The 20,933-nt window shown below is 38.4% G+C and overlaps 1 protein-coding gene across 1 annotated transcript in view; it reads right to left on the bottom strand.

Annotated features, from left to right (window-relative positions):
• The window catches only part of FZD6 (frizzled class receptor 6), a 29,077-nt gene that overhangs the window by 3,077 nt on the left and 5,067 nt on the right, over positions 1–20,933 (bottom strand). Inside the window, exons 2-5 of the mRNA XM_038128689.1 lie at positions 8,256–8,452; positions 4,337–5,354; positions 1,860–2,008; positions 171–599 (exon numbers count right to left, since the gene is read on the bottom strand). Coding sequence (XP_037984617.1) covers positions 171–599; positions 1,860–2,008; positions 4,337–5,354; positions 8,256–8,452 — 1,793 coding nt within the window. The remainder of the gene's footprint in view (positions 1–170; positions 600–1,859; positions 2,009–4,336; positions 5,355–8,255; positions 8,453–20,933) is intronic.

Here is a 20,933-nt window from a genome sequence, read left to right as displayed (position 1 = left end):
CGCCCAGAAGCTAAACATACATGGCCATGGTCTGCAAGTTCTCTTGACAGCTCCTGAAGGTCAGGTGCATCCTGAGAGTACCCTGATTCTTCAGAGAGAAGAAACAGAACACTAACAAAACCAGTGGTAATATGCAGAAACAAAGAAAATACTGAGTTCAGGAGCCTTACCTTCCTTCACCTACTCTCTTGATACTCTCAGCCAAAGTGCTCATGTGGCAGGTGCTGTCTGCTTTGTTTCTCCTTTCCACCTGATCCACGGTCAGTTTAGCACTGGGTAACATTTGATCTCCGCTGTTTTCACCTTCCTCCACTCTTCGGGCGGATGCTCCATCTGCTTCCATCTCCTTCTCAGACGTCTCTGGAGAGCTTTTAATTTCTGCCACAGTTTCTTGGCTCAAGTAATCATGATTAGTAATTGCTACTGCAGAAGTTCCATGATTTGTTGTGCCACCTGTACTGGTCCCCATTGACTTTGAAATGACTTTCAGTCTGTGTGAAGTTGACTTGTAGTGCTTCTTCTTATGTTTAACTTTGGAATTGTGCCTCAAGAAAAATTCGCATGACTCTTGCAGCACTCTTCGACTCTCACTGATTGGACTGGAAGAGAGTATAAGCACATCACTGAACAAAGAGGAAAACCCTAGCTATAATATAATAAAGACTACTACATAAAACCTTGAAAGAGCAGCAACCAGTGATGCAATCTGAGCTGGGTGTTAATGAACAGAGAGGAAAAATTGTATGTGAAAAGAGGAGGAAAAATCATAACAGCTCCAAAGTGATTGTCTGTGGAACAAATAAATAGAGCAGATTTCTACATTTCTTACTTCTGCAAATAGGTCCAATGACTACAGGGAATTAATGATCTACTAGAGAGAAAAGAAGAATTAGCTCATAAGCAGCTGCACTACCAACTTTATGTAGAGTCAACCTCCTCCAAATGAAAAAATATAAGCATTGTAAAAATGACTTCATTACTTTTAAATCCTTGTAGCTAAAAGCAATTAAAATCTGAAACACATGCAAAAATTATACAGGAAATGGAAAAAGAGGAGAGAGGGAAAGGAAACTATAAATTCACCATTGAGGAATGGAGATGTAAAATTAAAAGAGACTTAGGGCTTAGAGACTACTGCCTTGGGAAATCCAAAGAAACAAAATTATCTAAAGCCACAATATTATTTATAAGTAACAGATAATCTGAAAAGAAATAATCAAGACATAAAAAAGCATTGAAAAAAGCAACAACTACAAGAAATGGAGACAAAATTTATAAGCTATATAAGTCCATAGATATAAATTTCCTTAAATTAGGTAATAAAATGGAATTCTGCTGTTTAATTAAAAAAAAAAGGAACACTAGATTAATGCAATAAAAGTGATAGTAAGAAGGGTTCAATATTAATGAATATTAATTTTAAAAGAAGACAAGCCTGGCAGAGGAGAAAAGAGGTTATTATTATTGCATGACAGTAAACATAGTACTAAGTACTGTGTCAAATGAAATGGTCACAACACATGAAAAGAACTAAACTGATGGCTGAAATTATCTTTCCTCTTTTGACTATGAACCAGAGATGTATTAGCCAATGTTAAACACAGCAACACACCTTCTCCTCTACGAAAGAGAAATCAGCAGAGGAAAATATTTTCTGTCTTCTTGAGACTGTTGTTAAAAAGTCATTGCATATTTAAAACTTCCCTAGATTCCAGTGGAATTCTGTTGATACCCAAAGCAGCATTTATAGTCTGAGGACAACATTTTGATTACCTGAGCTATATATTAAAAAAAAAATGTCTGAAAGTCAAGTTTATTTAAGGATGCACTTTAAAAAACAGAGAAAAAAAAATTCTTACTCTCTTTTGCGATTTCTGTTGAAGAAATTGGCCCATTCGGAGCAGGTCTTTTTACTTCCCACCCAGAACACTGGAGATATGCCAACAATTAATGTCAGCAAATATTTCATCAGAAACAAAAATATTTCTGGTCTTGCTAGTGCCTTTGCCTAGAAGATAACAAAATTTAATAAATGCAAAGAAGAAAATATACTCATTGATTTATTTTTTTAAATGAAGAAAACAAATTTCTTAAATGAGAGACTTTCCCCTTATGATTGTTGTTCTTTGTTGAGGCTTGTACTGAGGACAAACATCAGACATGTACAGACAAGTCAGATGTGGTTCAGCTGAATATACACACAGAAGAGCTCTGTCAGAAGGAATTGTTTTTCTTTAAAATTGAAAGGAAAGGTAATTTTGGGAGTAATAATATTGTAAAAATATTCTCCAGAGGTAAGTGTGAAAGATTTATCCCTTCAACTTAAAAGAAACAGCAAGTGGATCACAGAATGGTTTGGGTTGGAAGGGACCTTAAAGATCATCACTTCCATCCCGGCTGCCACAGGCAGGGACACCTCCCACTAGACCAGGTTGATCAAAGCCCCATGCAGCCTGGCCTTGAAGACTTCAGGGATGAGGCATCCATAACTTCTCTGGCAAACCCATTTCAGTGCCTCTCCATCTTCAAAGTAAAGGATTTCTTCCTAATATTTTCCTAATCTAAATTTACTCTCTTTTCAGTTCAAAGCTATTCCCCCTTGTCCTGTCACTACATGCCCCTGTAAAAAGTCTCTCTTCCTCCTTCTTCTAGGCTCCCTTCAGGTACTGGAAGGATTAGCTGGGAGTTAATCTGATTAGACAGCATCTTCAAGGAGCTGCACGGAACCACACAGAAGCTTTCTGTTTATTGCAAAATTAATCCACCTATTTGCAGAGCTGTACCATAGGAGCTGAAATATTTAACTCAAGTGAGAGATCACTATCTTCAGCTCTCATGCTACAAATTTAATTTATGCCACTTGTCTTATCTGCAGCACCCATCTATGAAAGTCACTATTTTTGTTAGTCAGGTAACATTAGCTGCTTCAGTTTGTTTTTATTTGGTTTTCATCTGGCAGATGTAACAAAAGTCTACAAGCCAGCTCAGGTAAGCCAAGGCCAAGCACACCACTTTGAGCTATTCCACAATTAGCACACACTGTCTATCATAGACAGATCCCATAAAGTAGATCTCTGTGTAATACTTAATGTTGATATTTCTTCCTTCCAATGGGTTAATTAAAGGCTAAAACTACATGCTCAGTGTTATTGTGCCAAGCTGTTATATTTAAGCACTACAAAACAAATTTATTGATTATTTTTGAAGCATAAAAGTCTTGTTTTCAAACTTGTATATTCTGAAGCATTTATGTTTATACAGAGCTCAGAATAAAACCTACTGAAGTCAAAATACACTTGTTAAGAAACAGTATTGGAAGCCAAAATTACCAAGTAGCTGTGCTACTCTCAGCCTACACTGACTTCAATCCAGAGGATATTAAATGATGTTTAAGAAAGAAAAAAGGTCAATCCTGATCATTCCATAATGACTGTGTTCCTATTCCTCATTTTTAATGGTAGTTTATTGCAGCAAAAACATAGATGGGAAGTGTAATGCAATGAAAGATGTCACAAGACACTTGTATTTCTTAGTGATGCTGTCTTCTTATATATTTGCTCTCAAATGGAGAGATAATACTTGTCAGTATACAAAACTCCCTGCAACTGAGCAGATTTAATCTACTGAACACAGGCAGATTTAATTTAAAAGTCTTTCCAAGGAGGTTGGATTTTAAGAGGCAAATATTAAGCACAACCACCTCCACAATTCTAAGTTAAGGGTTTTTTTTCTTTATTTGCTTCTTTTGGTTGGCTTTTTAATAAAGAATTCTTTGCATTTCTGAAAATCAGCCTGCAAATGACAGCTATTGTGGGAAAAAATATATGGGAAATTTGTTCTGTAATTTCACATGGTTTACACTTCTACACTTTAAAGAAAAAGAAAAGAAAAAAAGTGATTATAAATCTGTTGTTACAAGCAGCATTTAAAATTCAATTTAGTCTAAATTTTTAAGAATCTTTATTTCAGCTTCAACTTACGTACTTTGATACTGAACTTGGCACCAAAGTACTCAGCATATACTTTTAGAAACAAATATTGTGAGGAACAACCCTCCTCCATCACAATTTGTAACATGAAGTTCAAAGATCATAAAAATGCTATATATTCTGTTAGAGCTGCAAGTTGAATATAATTGCTGAATGCTACCAATTAGATTAAAATTTTCAAAGCAAAAGTAATATTCCATTGTTTTTGACTTAAAGAGGAACTAATCACTCCATGTTTTTGAACTGATTACTTAACGTAAAAATAATTTACTCATTGCATGGCAGATATGCATAAGGGTTTTGGTAATTAACTTTACAGTATTATTTAAAAGGAAAACATTACTTGCCTGATAAGGGCAAGGAATATGGTACTGGTCACAGTGGTCAAACACCCAAGTAGTTTCCCAGATTTTCCGGTTCACCAGTTCATAAACGTAACATCCAAGAAGGGCTACCAGAGGCACCAAGTACAAACCACTAAAAACTCCAATTCGGATCATGAACTTCTTGAGCTTCTCCTGGTTCCTGCCATCGTGCTGAATGACCTGCCGCACGTGGTTTAGAGAAATGATGCCGGCTAGAAGCAGAGAGAGACCGAAAAAGACACAAAGGCACAGCGGCAAAAGCACGAAGTACAGAGAGGCGTCCAGGTCATAGAGACCCACAAAACAAACTCCACTGATATTGTCCCCTTCCACCTTGTTCATTGCAAGGAGCATAATGGTTAGAAAACCAGGTATTCCCCAGGCAACTGCATGGAACCACATGGCCTTTTGTGCAATAGCTTCACAGCTCCATTTTCTTCCCGCTGCAAGGAACCAAGTGATGGTCAGAATCACCCACCATATAGTTCCTGCCATAGTGAAAAAGTACAAAACCATGAAAAGGACAGTACAGGCTTTGTTTTGGGAGCCAAGAACAACCGTTTCACCAATTTCTAACTTCTCATCTGCCTCGTTACAGGCAGTTCTGTTCCCAAGTAAAAATCCAATGAAGTACATTAGAGAGACTATGCTGTAACAGACAGAATAATAGATGATTGGTCTCTCTGGGTATCTAAACCTTTTGACATCAATCAGAAAAGTTAGGAACGTGAAAAGTGTAGCACAAAGACAAAAGATTGAAACTATTCCAATGAAGCTTTTTGCCACATCCAATTCATAATTCTTGAAGTACATATTGGGACATGGGGGTGCACACTGATCAATTCCTAGAAACTTGTAGCCATGTCCATTGGTAGTGTGTAGGTGTCGGGGACACCAGAATCCATAATCCCTTCGGATCTGGCTTGGGGTCTTCTGAGTTCCATGTACGTTTGTGGTTACAGCGGCAGTGGCAGGAGCAGTCTCATCACAATTGATTAGTCTGAACAAATAAAGAGAAGAGGAAATATCTCAATAGCCCTCATTTTCAACTAGAAATGTTGCCTTAGGTTTTAGCTTTTATATTTTTCCAATTCTGTACTGCTTTAGTGTGTAGTTCTGAGCTTCATTTGAAGGGATGGTAAGCTCTCTTCACAAAGCAGCTAGACAAAACAATTCCTTTCCTAGCTTGGAACCAAGGACAACCACCCAAATTTCAGGCCCAAGAGCATAAACAACGTGGACTAAAGAGAGAAAAGCAAGCTTTAGGTTATGATGGGACTTCATAACCTAAAGTTATAACTGGACAATTAACTCCAATATGCAAATGGACCAGAACTTATAAAAGTGTGAGACCTCATGACCAGTCATCCATTTTGTGACCATTTTGGGTTCACCTCGGGTGTAGCCCTGGCTGGGCTCTTGTGCTACCCAAGGTGTATCCACTGAGGCCTTCTAATAAATACCTACTTTAGCTCTGTCTAGCCTCTGTTCTAGGTCAGCCTTGATAAGGCATCAGAACCACTCCTTAGAAATATGAGAAAAATCTGGTCCTAAGCACTGTTAAATTTTATAGATGATGTAAATGTGAAATTATGTGAAAAAAAATCATCATTTTATAATGTCAGATGACATTATAAAAACCAAACTTCAACTATCTTCATTTCAGAAGATTTCAATTGCATTTATTTACTGCTGCTTTCTAGCTGTTGTTTTATAGTTTATGCAACACTACTCAAATTGCAATCATTCTACACTTTACAATTATTTTATTTAAACTTTTACATAGGTACATAAAATATTTACAGTATATATATATATTTAAAATTTTTGATAACAGACTATTTGTGACATCAAAAAATCTTGTGAAAATACAAGCTTCCAATTAAGAAGAAGACTGACATCATACTTGATGACTAGTACATGATTATTAGAATTTTTTGTGTTGTACTGCTATTTCATTACCAACAATAAACAACCTAACTGAAAAAAAAAACCTAGGTAGAAAATGCAAGCACTGTCAAAGTTATTAGTATTTTAGCAATTTTCTAGCTCTGTGATGTTAATTTAAAAACTGCTCAAGACTCAACTACTCCAGGGTTTCAGTGGACACAGGATGTGATCTTTTTATATGGATAATACCATATTAGCAGTGCTGTATGTATCTTCAAATGAGATCATATAACTCAAGCAGGTAAGCATTTACTCAAAATGGGATTTATGGTCACGTGCATTCCAAGTTTAAGTGTACATTAAAAGGGATAAGCTTTGCATTCTAGCTTTTAAAGTAAAATTCTGTTACCTCGGCATTCTTTGTCAAACACTATCACAAGAGCCTCTCAATTCAGTATCCAAGCTCAGCTTCAGCTAAAAACTCCTTCAGTTCTTTGTTTTACTGCACTATCATGCTGTCCAACTAAATCCAGACTAATTGTTAAGAAAACTGACTCTATGGCAGATTTTTTCATTAACCACAGGCTGGAGCAGTACTTGTGGAAACAGAGTGAATTTCATTCACTCATTGTCTTAATCAGCTTCATGTTCATCTGTAAGAATACAGAAATGTCAACCTCAGTATTCCAGTTACTGCCGACGCTCACATCAGCTTCTCTTCCACGAGCTGCAGCAGCTGGATCTCTGCTGCTCTAAAAACATCCTGGACTTCTCAGAATGTGGACGTGAACTTTTCAGTATTGGCTACCAGGGAGGTATCACTTCATATATGAATAGGACAGGTTCATTTTCAGTAAATGCTAACAGTATTAAAATAATTTAAAGCTGCACTAAATCCTGCAAAAAAACATAACTTGATTTAAAATATCATTTTAAAGATATATTGAATAATTGGATTCACTTGTAATTGTCCTACTTTTTCAAAAAAATTCTTGAAGATATCTGCTGGCTGAGGGGCACTATTGTCGCATAGAACCCCACAAAAGATGGGAGAAGTTAATGACTTCTTGTCTTAAAACTCCACAACTTCTATTTTTCTGCAGAACTATGGGAAATGGCATTAATGTCACTTGTTATATTGACTCCAGTACTGATTTCTACCAGAAGTCATCCACAGGACAACTGTCCCAGCTCTCCCTCAGCCCCATCACAGATTAGCAACCACTAAAAACTGAGTTTCCAGTCTCTGCTCCTTTCCTGCACCTCTTGACCTGATATGTGTTAACAAACAAAAAAAAAATCTGGCCTTAATAATTTGTAAATATCCACAGTTGAGGTCATAATCTCAAAAAGATTGCACTGGAATGTTTCCAGTGGTTTCCATTTAAAATATATAGACATCTTTTCTCCAAATGAAGTATTAATTGTCCTCTATCTAAAACAGGCATGTGAACACCTTTGAGGAAAAGGTGACACTTCAAAAAAGGGAGTTTTGGCAGACAGTACAGGCAAAGCAACACAAGACTAGGTTGGCACATTTAAACAGTTAGGAGCAATGTAAGGTTTCTACTATGTAATGTTCTGGCTCTGTTGAAATACAGATATTCTATATTTAATTATCTTATGAGCAGTTACTTCTAAAACCCCTAATAAAGTAAGCATGATCATCCCTAGTTTAGAAGTCAGAAACCAAAGCAAAATTTATGCTGTAACATATATTTTAAACTTTCAGAAATGTACAGTGTAAAAGCTACCTCTTGGAAGGATCCGATTATTGAAAAGAACTGCTGCAGAGCTTTGTTGCAAAAACTGTCACAGGCAGAAAATGCAAGTGATAATTTGAATAAAAAAAAGTTTTAATAAAGAAATGGTCCTGTGCACAAGCACTGCAGGGTCAGCATACTAAGGAAGTTACTGTGAGGTGAGATTTAACAGTCTGCCTCAGATTTTCAACTCAGTCTGTGTCAAACATGAAAATACCACTCCCACCACCTGTCAAGATGAACAATACCTGGTGCATTCCAGCTCTTCAGGCCATGCAATTCCAAAAGTGTCCATCAACTGCTTACAGTCAGAATACACTTTCTCACAGAGGCTTCGACACGGGTGAATCACGTGAATCTGATCTAGGCAGGCTGGGACAAAAGCTCTGCACAGAAATGTGTGGACGTCTGGTGAACAGTGAAGATTCATAAGAATAAGGAAAGGCTACAGGGAAGAAAAAGGCTTTGGTTAGCAATTTTTAAAAGATAATTCAAAGCATCAAAACTAACTTTCATCACTAGGGCTTACATTTAATCCTATGTAGGTTTGAAAAGATAACTAGAAAATAATGTTTGTTCAGCAGTTCTGAAAAAGCAAAACCCGCTGGCCTGAGTGGCAAGAGGCTCCATTGGCACTTCCAGCCCAACCCTTGTCCATCCAAACCTCATTTTTCCTGTCTGACAATGTTAGAAATCTGAAAGGTATTATGAATGCCCAAGATATTTAAAAAGAAAGTAAAACATTGAGTTTCTCTGCACACTAAACAGCTTCTAAACAAATGCCCTGAGGTTTTCCAAGGTGTGTCTGTTCCTGTAGTTCCTGTTAGATTACATTTTCAGCCCTAAGTGGTGTGATGTACTCATCTCTCCCACTACAGAAATTTAGGGAGGTTTTTTTTCTGTTGCTGCTAAAGAGGTCTAAACATTATTTCCCATTTTTAAACATCTCATTTAAAATCTCTCTCAACATGACTGAGAATTCCTTTGCCTGGATTACCAAGTACCAGGCAGTGAGTAACTGATGACTGTTTTTACTAAAGAATTCATAGAATGAAGTTTAACTTTTTCTGTTCAATGCATTCAATTACTTATTCACAGTCAGACAGGCTTTCAAGTAAAAAAAACCCCAGCCTTTCTGTTCTACATTTTCTCAGCTTTATTGTTAGGGCAAATTATTTCGCCCAAAATACTACTGTGTGTGCAAATGTTATGTGTGATGCTAAACAGGGATAGTGCATGCAATTTTCAAAGTAGACCAAGCTTTCAGTAAGATTTTTATTTACTAAGAATTCTGTTTAATTATTTGCCATCAATATCTATGTCTCTCAAACATTCAACCAATGGCTGTAAAAGGAAAGATTAGATTCTGAGTCCAGAACAGTACTTTTTTCAGCTTTTAAGTATCCCGTATCTATCTATCCATCCATCCATCTACCTACCTATATCTCTACCAAAGATGTAAGTCTTACTACTGAACATACAGCTTAAAAGAAAAGACAATGCTAAATAAATGTCCCTTACAAAATGGAATACCCACAACTCCTTAAAGGACCTTGGTAATAAATACAGGAATGTGTGGGGAGGAAGGAAGGAGGTAAGGTAGAGCAAGAATAACATGAAAGTGCTTTATGAAAAACCCAAAAAATGCTGGCAGTACCCTTCAGAGCACTCCAGCTGTGTGCTGCATCTGCACTTGCCATTACAACAGGCACACATTAGTTTGATCCCCTCTCCGAATATCTCCTCTTGAGCTGCCTTGGTTGGAACCCAAGATTTGAGTATTTTGTGACAAGGACAGAAACGCAGTTCTGTGTACTGTGTGCCAGTTCCATAAGTTGGATTATTTCCTAAAGACTGCACAGTCTCAGATGAAAAAAGTAGTCAGGAGTTTACCTTACATGAATTAAATTCCCTTTGCATATTTATAATGCTTCTTTTCTTCTCAATTGTTAATTTGTATTTGCTCTGTTCTTCCCAGAACTTAGGATAAACAAAATAGCCTGGGTAGTCATATTCAATTGTTACAGAAATCGAGTTTATTTTTGACATTCTTTTGTAGAATTTGTCTTGATTGTTCTGAATTCTTCCTTTTTGTCACCCACAGTTCATCTCATTCAACAAAAAGTAAAATTAATTTTCTGGAGCAAGTTTTGGACTACCAGCCAAAAACTTTTTCATCAATCTTATCTAGAAAAGTAAAGATTTTTTTAAATCTCAGTATTTATATCAATGAAACAGAGTTTACCTACAGAGATATTTTACAAACTATATTTATATGCAACTTGACAGTTTTAAAATAGCATTTTCCAATACAGATAATAAGTTTACATATTTTAAGCCTACTCCTTTGAAAATGAGCATAAAGAAAATGTCCAGAGAAGAAAGTCAGGACATCAACCTATACCACTCTAACAGAGTTTCTGTCATATGAAGCTACCCAAAAGATAAAATAGCACAAAAATCACACCATGTATAATGGTATTGTATATTCGAGGCAGATAACAAATGACAAGCAAGATTTAAATGTTTGCAAGAGTTTTACTGAAGCATGTTGTCATTGTCTAAACACTCATTTAAAGAGTATATTTTATTTAAATGCAGAACCACCCTAACAGATAAATTTAAAAAATTTTTAGGAAGAATGCTATGTTTAGCCTATAATGTAACCAGAGTAGTATTCCAAGGACTCGGCTGCCAAGAGTAACTGTCCTTACAATATTTCTTTTATTTCTTTCAGCTTGCTAAAAATATTTACCTTCTGACACCTGAAAGCATGAGCACAAGAGCAAGAAGCTTGATGTTCTGAAAAAACAAGCTGACCTCCTGAGTCAGACCATCCAGCTGGACACCTCATTCTACCCTGGCTGGTAGCAAGGGGGCTGTAATAAGACAAGCTGACATCCCTTCCAGTTTCCTACTATCAAGGGTTTAGGAAACGAGCTGCACATTGTAACACAACCACTGTGTTGAGAAGACAGTGACAAACCTTTCTAGAGTGCATCTTACCCCTTTTCCAATCATTTAAGTTTAAACCCTTTGTAAAATACTACAGCAGTAAGTTGTTCTGCATAATTTAAGCAGACATTGGTGAGAAAAATACTGCATTTTACCTGATTATTGTAACTCCTGGTTTTGCAGCCTAATGTGTGTTCTGACAAACAGGTAACAGATTGCACTATACTTTTTCCATATCCTTTTGTCTACCTGCTATAATTTTTATATTATATTTATATATTAGTATAGTAATGCTTTATATTTTGATTTCTGCTCCTTTCATAATATACTTTGTCTTCAATTTGCCTTGACTAAATTTGAAGACTGACATCACATTTCCAGTGACAACAAAGACTCTCTGAGTGACAGTAACTGGTAAAATACTGTGCCCACCCACTAGTACAGATGGTGGGTGTTACTTTTCCCCCATATTTATTACTCTGGGGTTATTTTCCCCCAAACTTATTACTCTGCATTTCCCTACCCTAAATCACACCTGCCACTTTATTGTCCAGTTGCTTCTAGCACATAATCTCTGCAATTCTTTCATCCCATTTTGTTTTCTCAGCAAATTTAGTACCTATCCCTCTTCTAGGTCCATTTATGAATTAGTTTGTTATCAGAGGTTTCAGTACAAGTAACTAAGGGGAACCACTCTAGTGATTTATTTGGTATAGCATGAAACTATCAGCTCAGGTTTTAATACCTCTTATTGGGAAAAAAAAAAAATCTATTTATTTATACTACTTTTCTTCTTGTTCTTTAGGCAGGCATTGGAAAACAAAGTCTCCAATGAGTTACCAGCACAGTTTCTTAAAAAAAATATAGGCTGTGACCATGTTTTTGGAAACTGAAGTATATATAATCTGAATTTTCCCTTCCAACAGAAGTATGGAGTCCCTCAAAAATGAATAGATTTTACAGCCAATGAGTTTTCTCAACCAAGAAAAACCTCTATAAAATGTAAAACTTTGCCTCAAGCACACACAAATGGGATTTGTAAAATACAGATATATTTTCAGCAAGTGCCTACTTTAACATTTAAGAACATCAGAAATGTTAGTGAATTGTGCCTGCAACTGTGCTAAAATTAGTTATATTTAAATGTGGGCTTCACTTCCAGCTAGCCAAAATGGAAAAGTTTGCTCATAGAAAATAGTATGTCTGCATTTCCTGATGGACCATAAAAGCAAAATCTTACCAAAACCAAAGTATTTATTCCTCCAGCTTCATAGTCTGGAAGCACAAAGTAAAGCCAAGATCACAAGCTCGCTGACAGTAAAATTCAGTTCCTTCAAGGACACTTCATCTGAACTGTGGATGTCCCAACCACAAACCACATTTTACCCATGTGGTCAGCTGGGTAAGTTGCATGCATGCACATGCTGGTGTCCTAAGCATGCAAGTCTGGGATTAAACTCACAATCTTACACCATAATTCTCCTCTCTTAGGAAGTTCAAGGTCTGCACTTGGCACAAACAAACAAAATTCGCTCTTCCAGGAAAGTAAGGCACTTGGCATTTCAAGCATTAGCAACCACTGCCCTGTCATATGAAGAAGAGATGAAAATCTTCACACTGGGTGATGAGAATGTTAAAAATACCAATACTTTCAAGAGTGTGAAACCACACTCTTGAAAAGCAGAAAGGGAGACTCACACAGTCAATGTAAATTCTAAAATATAAATTCTCATCTTCTTGACAATTGAAAACAAAACTCAGTAAAACCCAAACCAACAAACTAATAGCAGCTGTAAAGTCAAAGATTATGTAGTCTGTAACAGCAAGAGTTAATGCCTCAAGCACTATAAGTAAAGAACCAAGGACTGTGGGATGCAACCATTCCACTAACAAACATGAACGCCGTATCAAGTCCTAGATTCCTTACAAGGTGTGTCTATATTATATTTTCTAGAGTGGCAAAGACAAGCTACCTCAGAAACCCAGTTATGGTGTGGTTCTACAAACAGTAACACAACAGAGACAAGTGAAAACAAATGGTGCAAAACACAGAAAAATGTCTAAGTGCAAACAGGTCCTTAAATGTGCTTTGCCAACAAGTAAATTGCAACCTAGAACTATATATGGATCCTGTGCTCACCATGCTTCTCTGTTTTGCAGGCTTACAACTCCAAGACACAAGAGAAACAAGTTCATTATTCAACGCAGACATTTCAAATCCTCTGTTGTACCTCACCTCAGTCTGATCCTAGAGAGAAGCATTACCAGAGATGATCAGTCTCTGGGGTTCTGATGTATGATCACTACCAGCATATACCAAAACAAGTGAGTGAAAATACTCTCTTGTACTCTGCCGATTACTGTAATCATTTTCATAATATAGAAAACTGTGGACTGAAATATCAAGGTCTTTGTTACAACCATCTATGGCAAACCTTTATTGTAAGAGACAGGAAATACCTTGAATTGCTGAGACACACAGAGGACCTGAGCCTTTGTTCAGCCACTGGAGTCAGATACCTAAGACAGTAACAACCTGCTCTCCTGACCACTTGGCTCTACTTACCATGTGAAAGCATTTAGCTTCATTAATCTAGTTAATACTGAGGATAACTGAGACACTGTCTCAGTGTTAAGCCACATCACCTCTTTGATACGTATCTTGTGACTAAAGGAACAGCATCACAACCTTGTTGCTCACAGAACTCTGTATTTCAGTCACTAAAGCAAAGGCGGGCTTAAACCTGTATTTCTACAATTCTACTACACTGTGTACCTCAGATTCCTACCTATATTAAGGATACACATCACTATTCATGTAACTATGTATCTGCTTTACAGGAAATAACACCCACCTAAATAATGAATAATTAGAGCAATAGAATATTTCAAATTAGAAGGGACCCAGAAGGATCACCAACTCCCTTGCTTCTCGCAGGGCACCTTCATGATTAATAATTAAAAATTAATTGTTAATAATTTACAGTACCATGCAAACAAACCTACTATCCAGTCACTACAGAACTGAAGTACAGCCTCAAACCCTAAACTAAATATATTTATGAGTATGTAAATTTTCAGATGTGACAGTCAGAAAATACTGCCACTGTCAATCACAGAGCATATAAACTATCTCAGAAGAGGAGACAGTAATTACTCTTGATACTCACAGAGCTACACTAACAATCTTCACAGTATCTTTAGCCACTTTTACAATGATAATCTGTTTCAATTAAAAACAGTGGAGCAAGTATGGCATGGCTGATTTAATCCTACACTATTGTTACAATGGAGTTATTCTCGACTGGACGCAAACAAGATTAGCATCACACCCAGAGAGATTAATGCCTTCATGCAATTCCTAGACAGGCTGGCAAGGGTGGCAATTTGCTGATGGCCATAGTGAAATTAGCTGCCAAGAACCTCCGACTTCTAGTTCATGCACAATTAACTAAGTCATGATAAATAAATGTCCCAACACATGAAACTAAATGAAGGATGAAATTTACAAGTTCAACAGATTCAAAGCAAGGTTAAGAAAAGACAAGGTTTTTCCCATTGGAAGTGACACTGATGAATTTAGATCAAAGGCAAAGTTAAATACATTTAATTTGGTATGTAAGGATTTTGCAGAAAGCTGAGGCAGTTTAAGCGTCAGTGCCTTGTTGCTACATGCCTGCTAAAAACTGCTACTTAACAGAACTGCAAAACAGGAACATGGGAATGCCCGGAAACATGAGTGAAATGTCAACCGTCCTTTAAACCAGCAAGGAACATGGTATGAGCTCATTTGAGAGCCCATATACACCATGTCTCTACCTGAGCTGTGAGTAATAATCAACTGTGCTGCCAGCAGCAAGTATCAGCTGTAATCTGTATTTTCTCAATTCAGTTAAAATTACATGGGTAAACCAACAAAAGGTTTTCAGGACTAAAAGTCACCATTTATATTTTAGCCATAAATATATAAAAAATATATATATTATAAATCTGAATATTTTAAGTTTAATATGCATTATTAGTGCATCTTGATTTGACAGAGGTAAAAAGAAAACCACCAAACATACATGAATTTGATATCTATTTTAATAAGCTGCTTTAAAAAAACCAGCATTACTTTCCGCAGCTTCCGCTATAAACTAAAAGTACATGAAGCTGTGTTTAATCTAAAAGCTTTTCAAACATTTTTAAAATGTAATCAACTTAATATTTACATAGATAAGAATTAAGTATTTTGTCAGAGTACAAAGTAAGTTGCCCCCGTAGTTTAAAAGACAATAGTTTAAGTTTCCTACTCCAGGAAATCTGAAGTTCAAAGAGCTGGTAGAGACTAGGGGTGGTGCAGAGAAAGAAATGGGCAGTAAACAAGCAGTGTGACAAACGTTGCTGTTCTGCAGAAAGATGTTTGCAGAGATATAAGATTATTTTTGTCCTTCAACCGAACAGCAAAGGCAACACATGCACTTAGACTGTCAAAGGGCTGTGAACAAAGCCTGGGCACAGCCCAGCGGGCAGTGGCTGATAAGCTGGACCGTGCCCAGCAGCGCTCCTCCCAGCCGGACGGGCTGGAGCTGCCTGCCGCTCAGTGCCTGAAGATCAGTGCTTAGAGGGCTGCTGGGGAAGATGAAACAGGAAAGCCTTATAAATATGATTGCAAAAGATTTTGAGAACATGGAAACTATAAGCGAGATTGAAATGAAAGCAAACTTTGAGATACCTTAGTTACTGAACAACTGGAAAACAATGGTATGGCTGGCTGAAAGTAATCCCCTTTTAATGAAACAATACCCTCTGCTTGCAGACAGGTCCAAGGTTCAGAGCAGACCCTACCAGCTTGGCAGAAGAGGTCCAAAGAGTAGTTTTTAGGGTTTAAAATGTAACACAGTATGGTAATGTAATGATTCTTATAGGCTGTATGTAAATGCTATGGGATTTGTATCATGTATTAGATTAGTTAGTGAGAATTAGAATATTCAACACAGAAGATTTATTGTATTGTATCAGGAACCTTGCTTTCTGATCCTCTCTTTTACTCTCTCATCCTCTTTACCATGCTCTTGCCTTCTCTCTCTTCACCACTCTCTTTACTTCTCTCCGGCCTGCTCGGAGCTGCGGCTGGCAGCTCCAAGCAGGGCCCCTGCACCCAGGCCCTTTGCAATAAACCGCAAGATCCACGACCCGGCTTCAGAGATCTCTCATCTCCAGCCGTCCTACTCCGTCACCCCTACAGAGGGCAAAGGGTAGCAGCTGATCCTAAAAACCCCTGTGCCGTGAAGCCGGCAGCCAGGTGCCCGTGGGGGCGGGCTCGGTGGGACTGAGCTTCATCACCCGTCCAGGCAAGAGTTCAGCTGCCGGGCTGTGCGATCGCTCAGGGAGCCCAATCGCTCAGCAGCCACGTGTTCAATGTATCTGCAGCAAGAACGAGACTGCAAACTCTTCACCATCACTCCCCCAACACATGCAATACACATACATACATATATATTATACACACATACATTTATGTGCCTGCATGTACATTCTGGTCTGAACTTTCAGATTAGCTATTCAAAGGTTATGGGAATATTAATCAAAAAATCCTACCAGGGCAAGGATAAAGCACATGAGGGAATGTTTTCAAAGGTCAATAGGACAGCAAGGCACTCATGCACTTTCAAAAAAATGTAAGACAAACTCCATAAAAACTACTCCAATACCACACCTTGGCACTAAGGTTGCCATTGACACTGTAAACGGACACAGACACAGAAGGATAAAGCAGGCTATTCTGCTTCTTTACTTTTATACACTCTGAATGGTTTTGTACTAACTATACAGAGCTGCAAGAGTTGGAAGGGACTCACTAGGACCAAGTCCAACTCAACAGAATGGCCCATGCAGGGATCTAGCAACAGAATTTCTTTCTGTAATAAAACTAAAGTCCATATTTTCTCTTTAAGTATTTTCATATGCAAAATAAAAAAACATTCATACCTGTATTTTTTAACTACAGCAAAGGTTATAAACAATATAAACAGGAACACTACATCTCACTATCTGAAACAAAGTACAAGTATTTCAAATACTTTTCAAAATAGCTTATGACCAAAATCCACTGCATTTTTCTGTTCTAACCTAAATTATAGCTTGACCTAAATTACAGATATTCCAGCCTCTGCAATTTACAGTCCTTAACAAATATGAGAACTTTTTCCCAAGTGGTACAGAACTGAACTATTTTTACAAAGATTTTCAGTTATACATTGTATCTGGTTTAGGTTTTGTGTAAACTAGACAGCATAAAAGACAGACAACTATAAGTTAACTGCAGACCCTGAGACATCTGAAGTCTAGACAGAGCTTCATTACATCTGGACTGTAGTAGCACAAGAATCTCAAATCTTAAATTCTCCTTGTATTTGCCGTGTGTTACAGGAGTACATGGATTTATCGCTAAACTTCTTGTTGTGCAGCATTCAATGTAAAGGACTGCGTGTAATACTGTTGATAGACAGTCTTATCTTTGAAAAAGCCCCCCATTTCTAAGAAATTCCAGCAGAAGTTATTACTGCTCTGGTTCCAAAAGTCATGCAGATTTATGCTTCCCTCTCTCTCTGTGAGTGTGGAGACAAACTTCAGCACAACAGCACTGCCCAAGTTACCAGAGCAGTAAACCTGCACCATTTCTTTCTTATCTACTTCATGCAATTTTAAGCAGTCTTAAATGAAAACTTTAGTAGTCTTAAAAAAACCAACTTTGTTATGATGTAGGAGATGTCAGTCAGGCATGCACAAGTCATTTAACCAAGCTGAAGCCCACAAAGCTGCAGTCACCTACCTCAGTATCTGCAATCATTACCTCTGTCTTCTGCTTTCACTGCTTCCAGTTGGTCATACATTGAGACACTCCCAGTTTTGACTGCCTGCATTAGACACTGTTTCCTTATTGTTAGCCCACAGTGCTCATCTTGGTGACATCCCCCTTTTATTATCCTCCCTATTTCTACTGTTCTAAAAACTTAAGGCCACCTTTTCTTTCTCTCTGTCATGTTACGATTTAGGACCATGTTAACCTTTGACATTTAGGACCATGTTAACCTTTGACATTTAATGTCCTGTTTGTAGCTCCCGAGCGAGACCCTCCAGGCAACTGGATTCTTAGAATGGTGCACCTTGTAGCTTCCTCGCAAGAGCATTAGCTCATGTGAAACAGTATGCAGCTGGGACATGGCATCCTAGCAAACAGGTATTGCTAGGTCACCATGAAGCTGGATGGGTACAGTCCCTCTCCAGAAAAGTAATGCTGTTAGTTTTGTATGCCCGACAACTGTGAGGAGAGTTTGGCCACTAAGTGTTTTGTGGCAGTAGCTACTGAGTCTAAAGAAATCTGATTATGCAGGCCCTCTGGGGAATACAGTGTGAGCCAGACTTGGAAGGATGTGGTTATTCTCTGAAATAACTTGATCTACCAGAAATTTAAGTACAGGAAAGGTGGATTATTTTTTCCCCTCTCAGATAGCTCTTGTCTAGAGGAGAGGTATTTTCAGTAAGAGGACACCTTTACTGTCCTACAAAGACTGATCATCCAGGCCTCTCTCCCCCCATATACAGTAGCTACTTACACAGGCAGCTCTTACACACCCCCTGCACACCTCTCCCAATAGCTAAGCAGAAATCTAGCAAGTCTCCACTCGTCTACACTACATAGCTCAGAAGAAGAGGGCAGACATATGCATCTTTTATTCTGGCAGGCAAATTACCAATGTGTTACAGCAATCACAGATGCACACAAATACACAGAAAGGACCCAAAAAGGCAACCATGTGACAAAGGAACTAGGTTTGCCCCTAAGGGCTGGTGAATCAACAGTCAGCACTGAGAGAGAGAAAAAGGCAGCAAACTTTGCAGTGCAGCTACTCCCACCCCCTCCTCTGGAATACAGTGAAGAACTAAAGAGATGACACAATAGTAGTTTTAGAAATTGTCAGCTTTAATCAGTCCACTGTCAAACTAGAAAAGAAACCATGGACATTTGACCACATTCTCCATCCAATGTGGTTATTTTCATGGTCTTTATCAATGAAGGCATAGGTAACATCTTGTAGCCAAGTTGTCACCCTGAACATCCATCCTGCAAATGGAAAACTAAGTCTGCATTCCACCTCCACCAGCACACAAAAAGGGCCCGAGCTCCATCCAGCCTCCTGACCCATGCAGCACTGTGGGCAAAGAGCATCTCACACCTGAACACCACAAAGCTTGCTCCAGAAAAACATCAGGATCCTGTACCATTTTTAGGCTAGATTTGTAGATGACAAACATCAAGAGCCTTGCAAAGATGTCCCACAATGTACCTTGGTTCACCAAATCCTTCAAGACAATCCAGTTGCTGTTGCCAGAGCTGCTGTGGGCCAATGCACTGGGTGTGAGTTGTTACCCAGTTGTCGATCCCATGCAGTTTGACAGGTCACGGACAGCAGAGGGCAAACAGCATGGACCACCAGGACACAACAATATACAATTTTGTCCTACTTGCCTACTATTCAAAGAAAGATATGTGAAGATGGCCTTCAAAATCATGGCCACCACATCACCTATCCTACCTAATCTAATGAGCAGGTGAAGTTCACAAGGTTCCAATGGGCAGCAGCCATTTCCACAAAAACTCTAAGGCAATATGGAAATTGTACCTGTGTCTCAAAGGTTCGTACCCACTGCTGACTCTCCCCAACTCCAAGGAGACAGCTCAGCTCCCAGGCCCTAACTGCCTTCTATCAGTGAAGGCAAAGAAGTTACAAACTCAGTAAGTAGCTCTGTTACTGTTTTCGTTCTGTATATAAATAGTTTCAGGGAAGCTGTTCCGTTCATCCACAGGTGTCCCCTAGGAGTAGGCTACAGCCACAGGACTAAGTCCATCACTGCCTTGATTTAGCCAGTAATTGCAGATTTGAGTGTGGAGAAGAGGGAATTGGAGACAAGGCTGCACAGCAGGAGAAGAAACCACCAACAGCTTGCAGCTACACTTGAACATTAACCAGGGCACTGCAGAAGGGACAGACATCTGCAGGAGACAAACAACAAGATACCACGGTATTTCTCAGAAGTCTGCTGTTGACAAAGATCTGCAAGACAGCCTTCCATAGGCTAGCTTCAGACCCCATGCACAGTGAGACTGGCCAAAATCTAACCCAGAGTAGAACTCCTCTGTTTCAGGCAGCAGACAGGCAAGAAGCATGCTGACAACTTCACCTAGTGATCCACTCCTGTAACACCAAATTACTTGCTAGAGTAGGCATAACCTCTGAAGATGGAAAAAGAGGAGGCTCTTGGAATCACACTGTCAACACCATCTCCCAGAACCCCAAGCACCATCTCTTCGCCAAGCAAGCAGTACTTTGGACCCCCATGCATTCTAAACAGCATCCTTGCAGAACAAAGAGCAAGACAGTGCTATTCACATTATCAAGTGGGCAAGTCCTGCTGCTCAGAGAAAGCAGCAGCAGATTTTGTGGGTGACTGATACGCTTAGAGCCAGGGTAATGGGATTACACAGATTCGCCTGCCTGCTTTCAGTCAATCTGCACAAGCCAATCACAATTGAAGGGCCTCAGTACTACAGGTAACTAACACTTTTTTAGTGGCTGTAATTTACTGTACCCATAGGAATCAGCAAAAATGGTTTATGAATGCTGCTATAAGCGCCACTCTCAGAACTAAACACAATGTATGTTTCTTTGGAATACCTGAGAGAAAGAGAACACCAAAAAAATGAACACACATGCCAAATTTTTACGTTATTTTACAAAATTAAACAGATAATTCACTTGTTTTCAAACCCTTAATCAATGCTTTTCTGCAACTTCCATGGTGATGCACAAAAGAATTACTCATGTCCAACTAATCCATATTTCTTGAGACATAACTAATAGAGAAGTCGGTTGTACTATCTTGTATGTCCTTCGATCTATATGAACTATGTATAAAAAATACTT

The sequence above is a fragment of the Motacilla alba genome, chromosome 2 (genome assembly GCF_015832195.1).
Source record: "Motacilla alba alba isolate MOTALB_02 chromosome 2, Motacilla_alba_V1.0_pri, whole genome shotgun sequence".
Classification (NCBI taxonomy): domain Eukaryota; kingdom Metazoa; phylum Chordata; class Aves; order Passeriformes; family Motacillidae; genus Motacilla; species Motacilla alba.
Note: the sequence above shows the minus strand (reverse complement) of the source record. Positions and strands in the feature narration are given on the sequence as shown.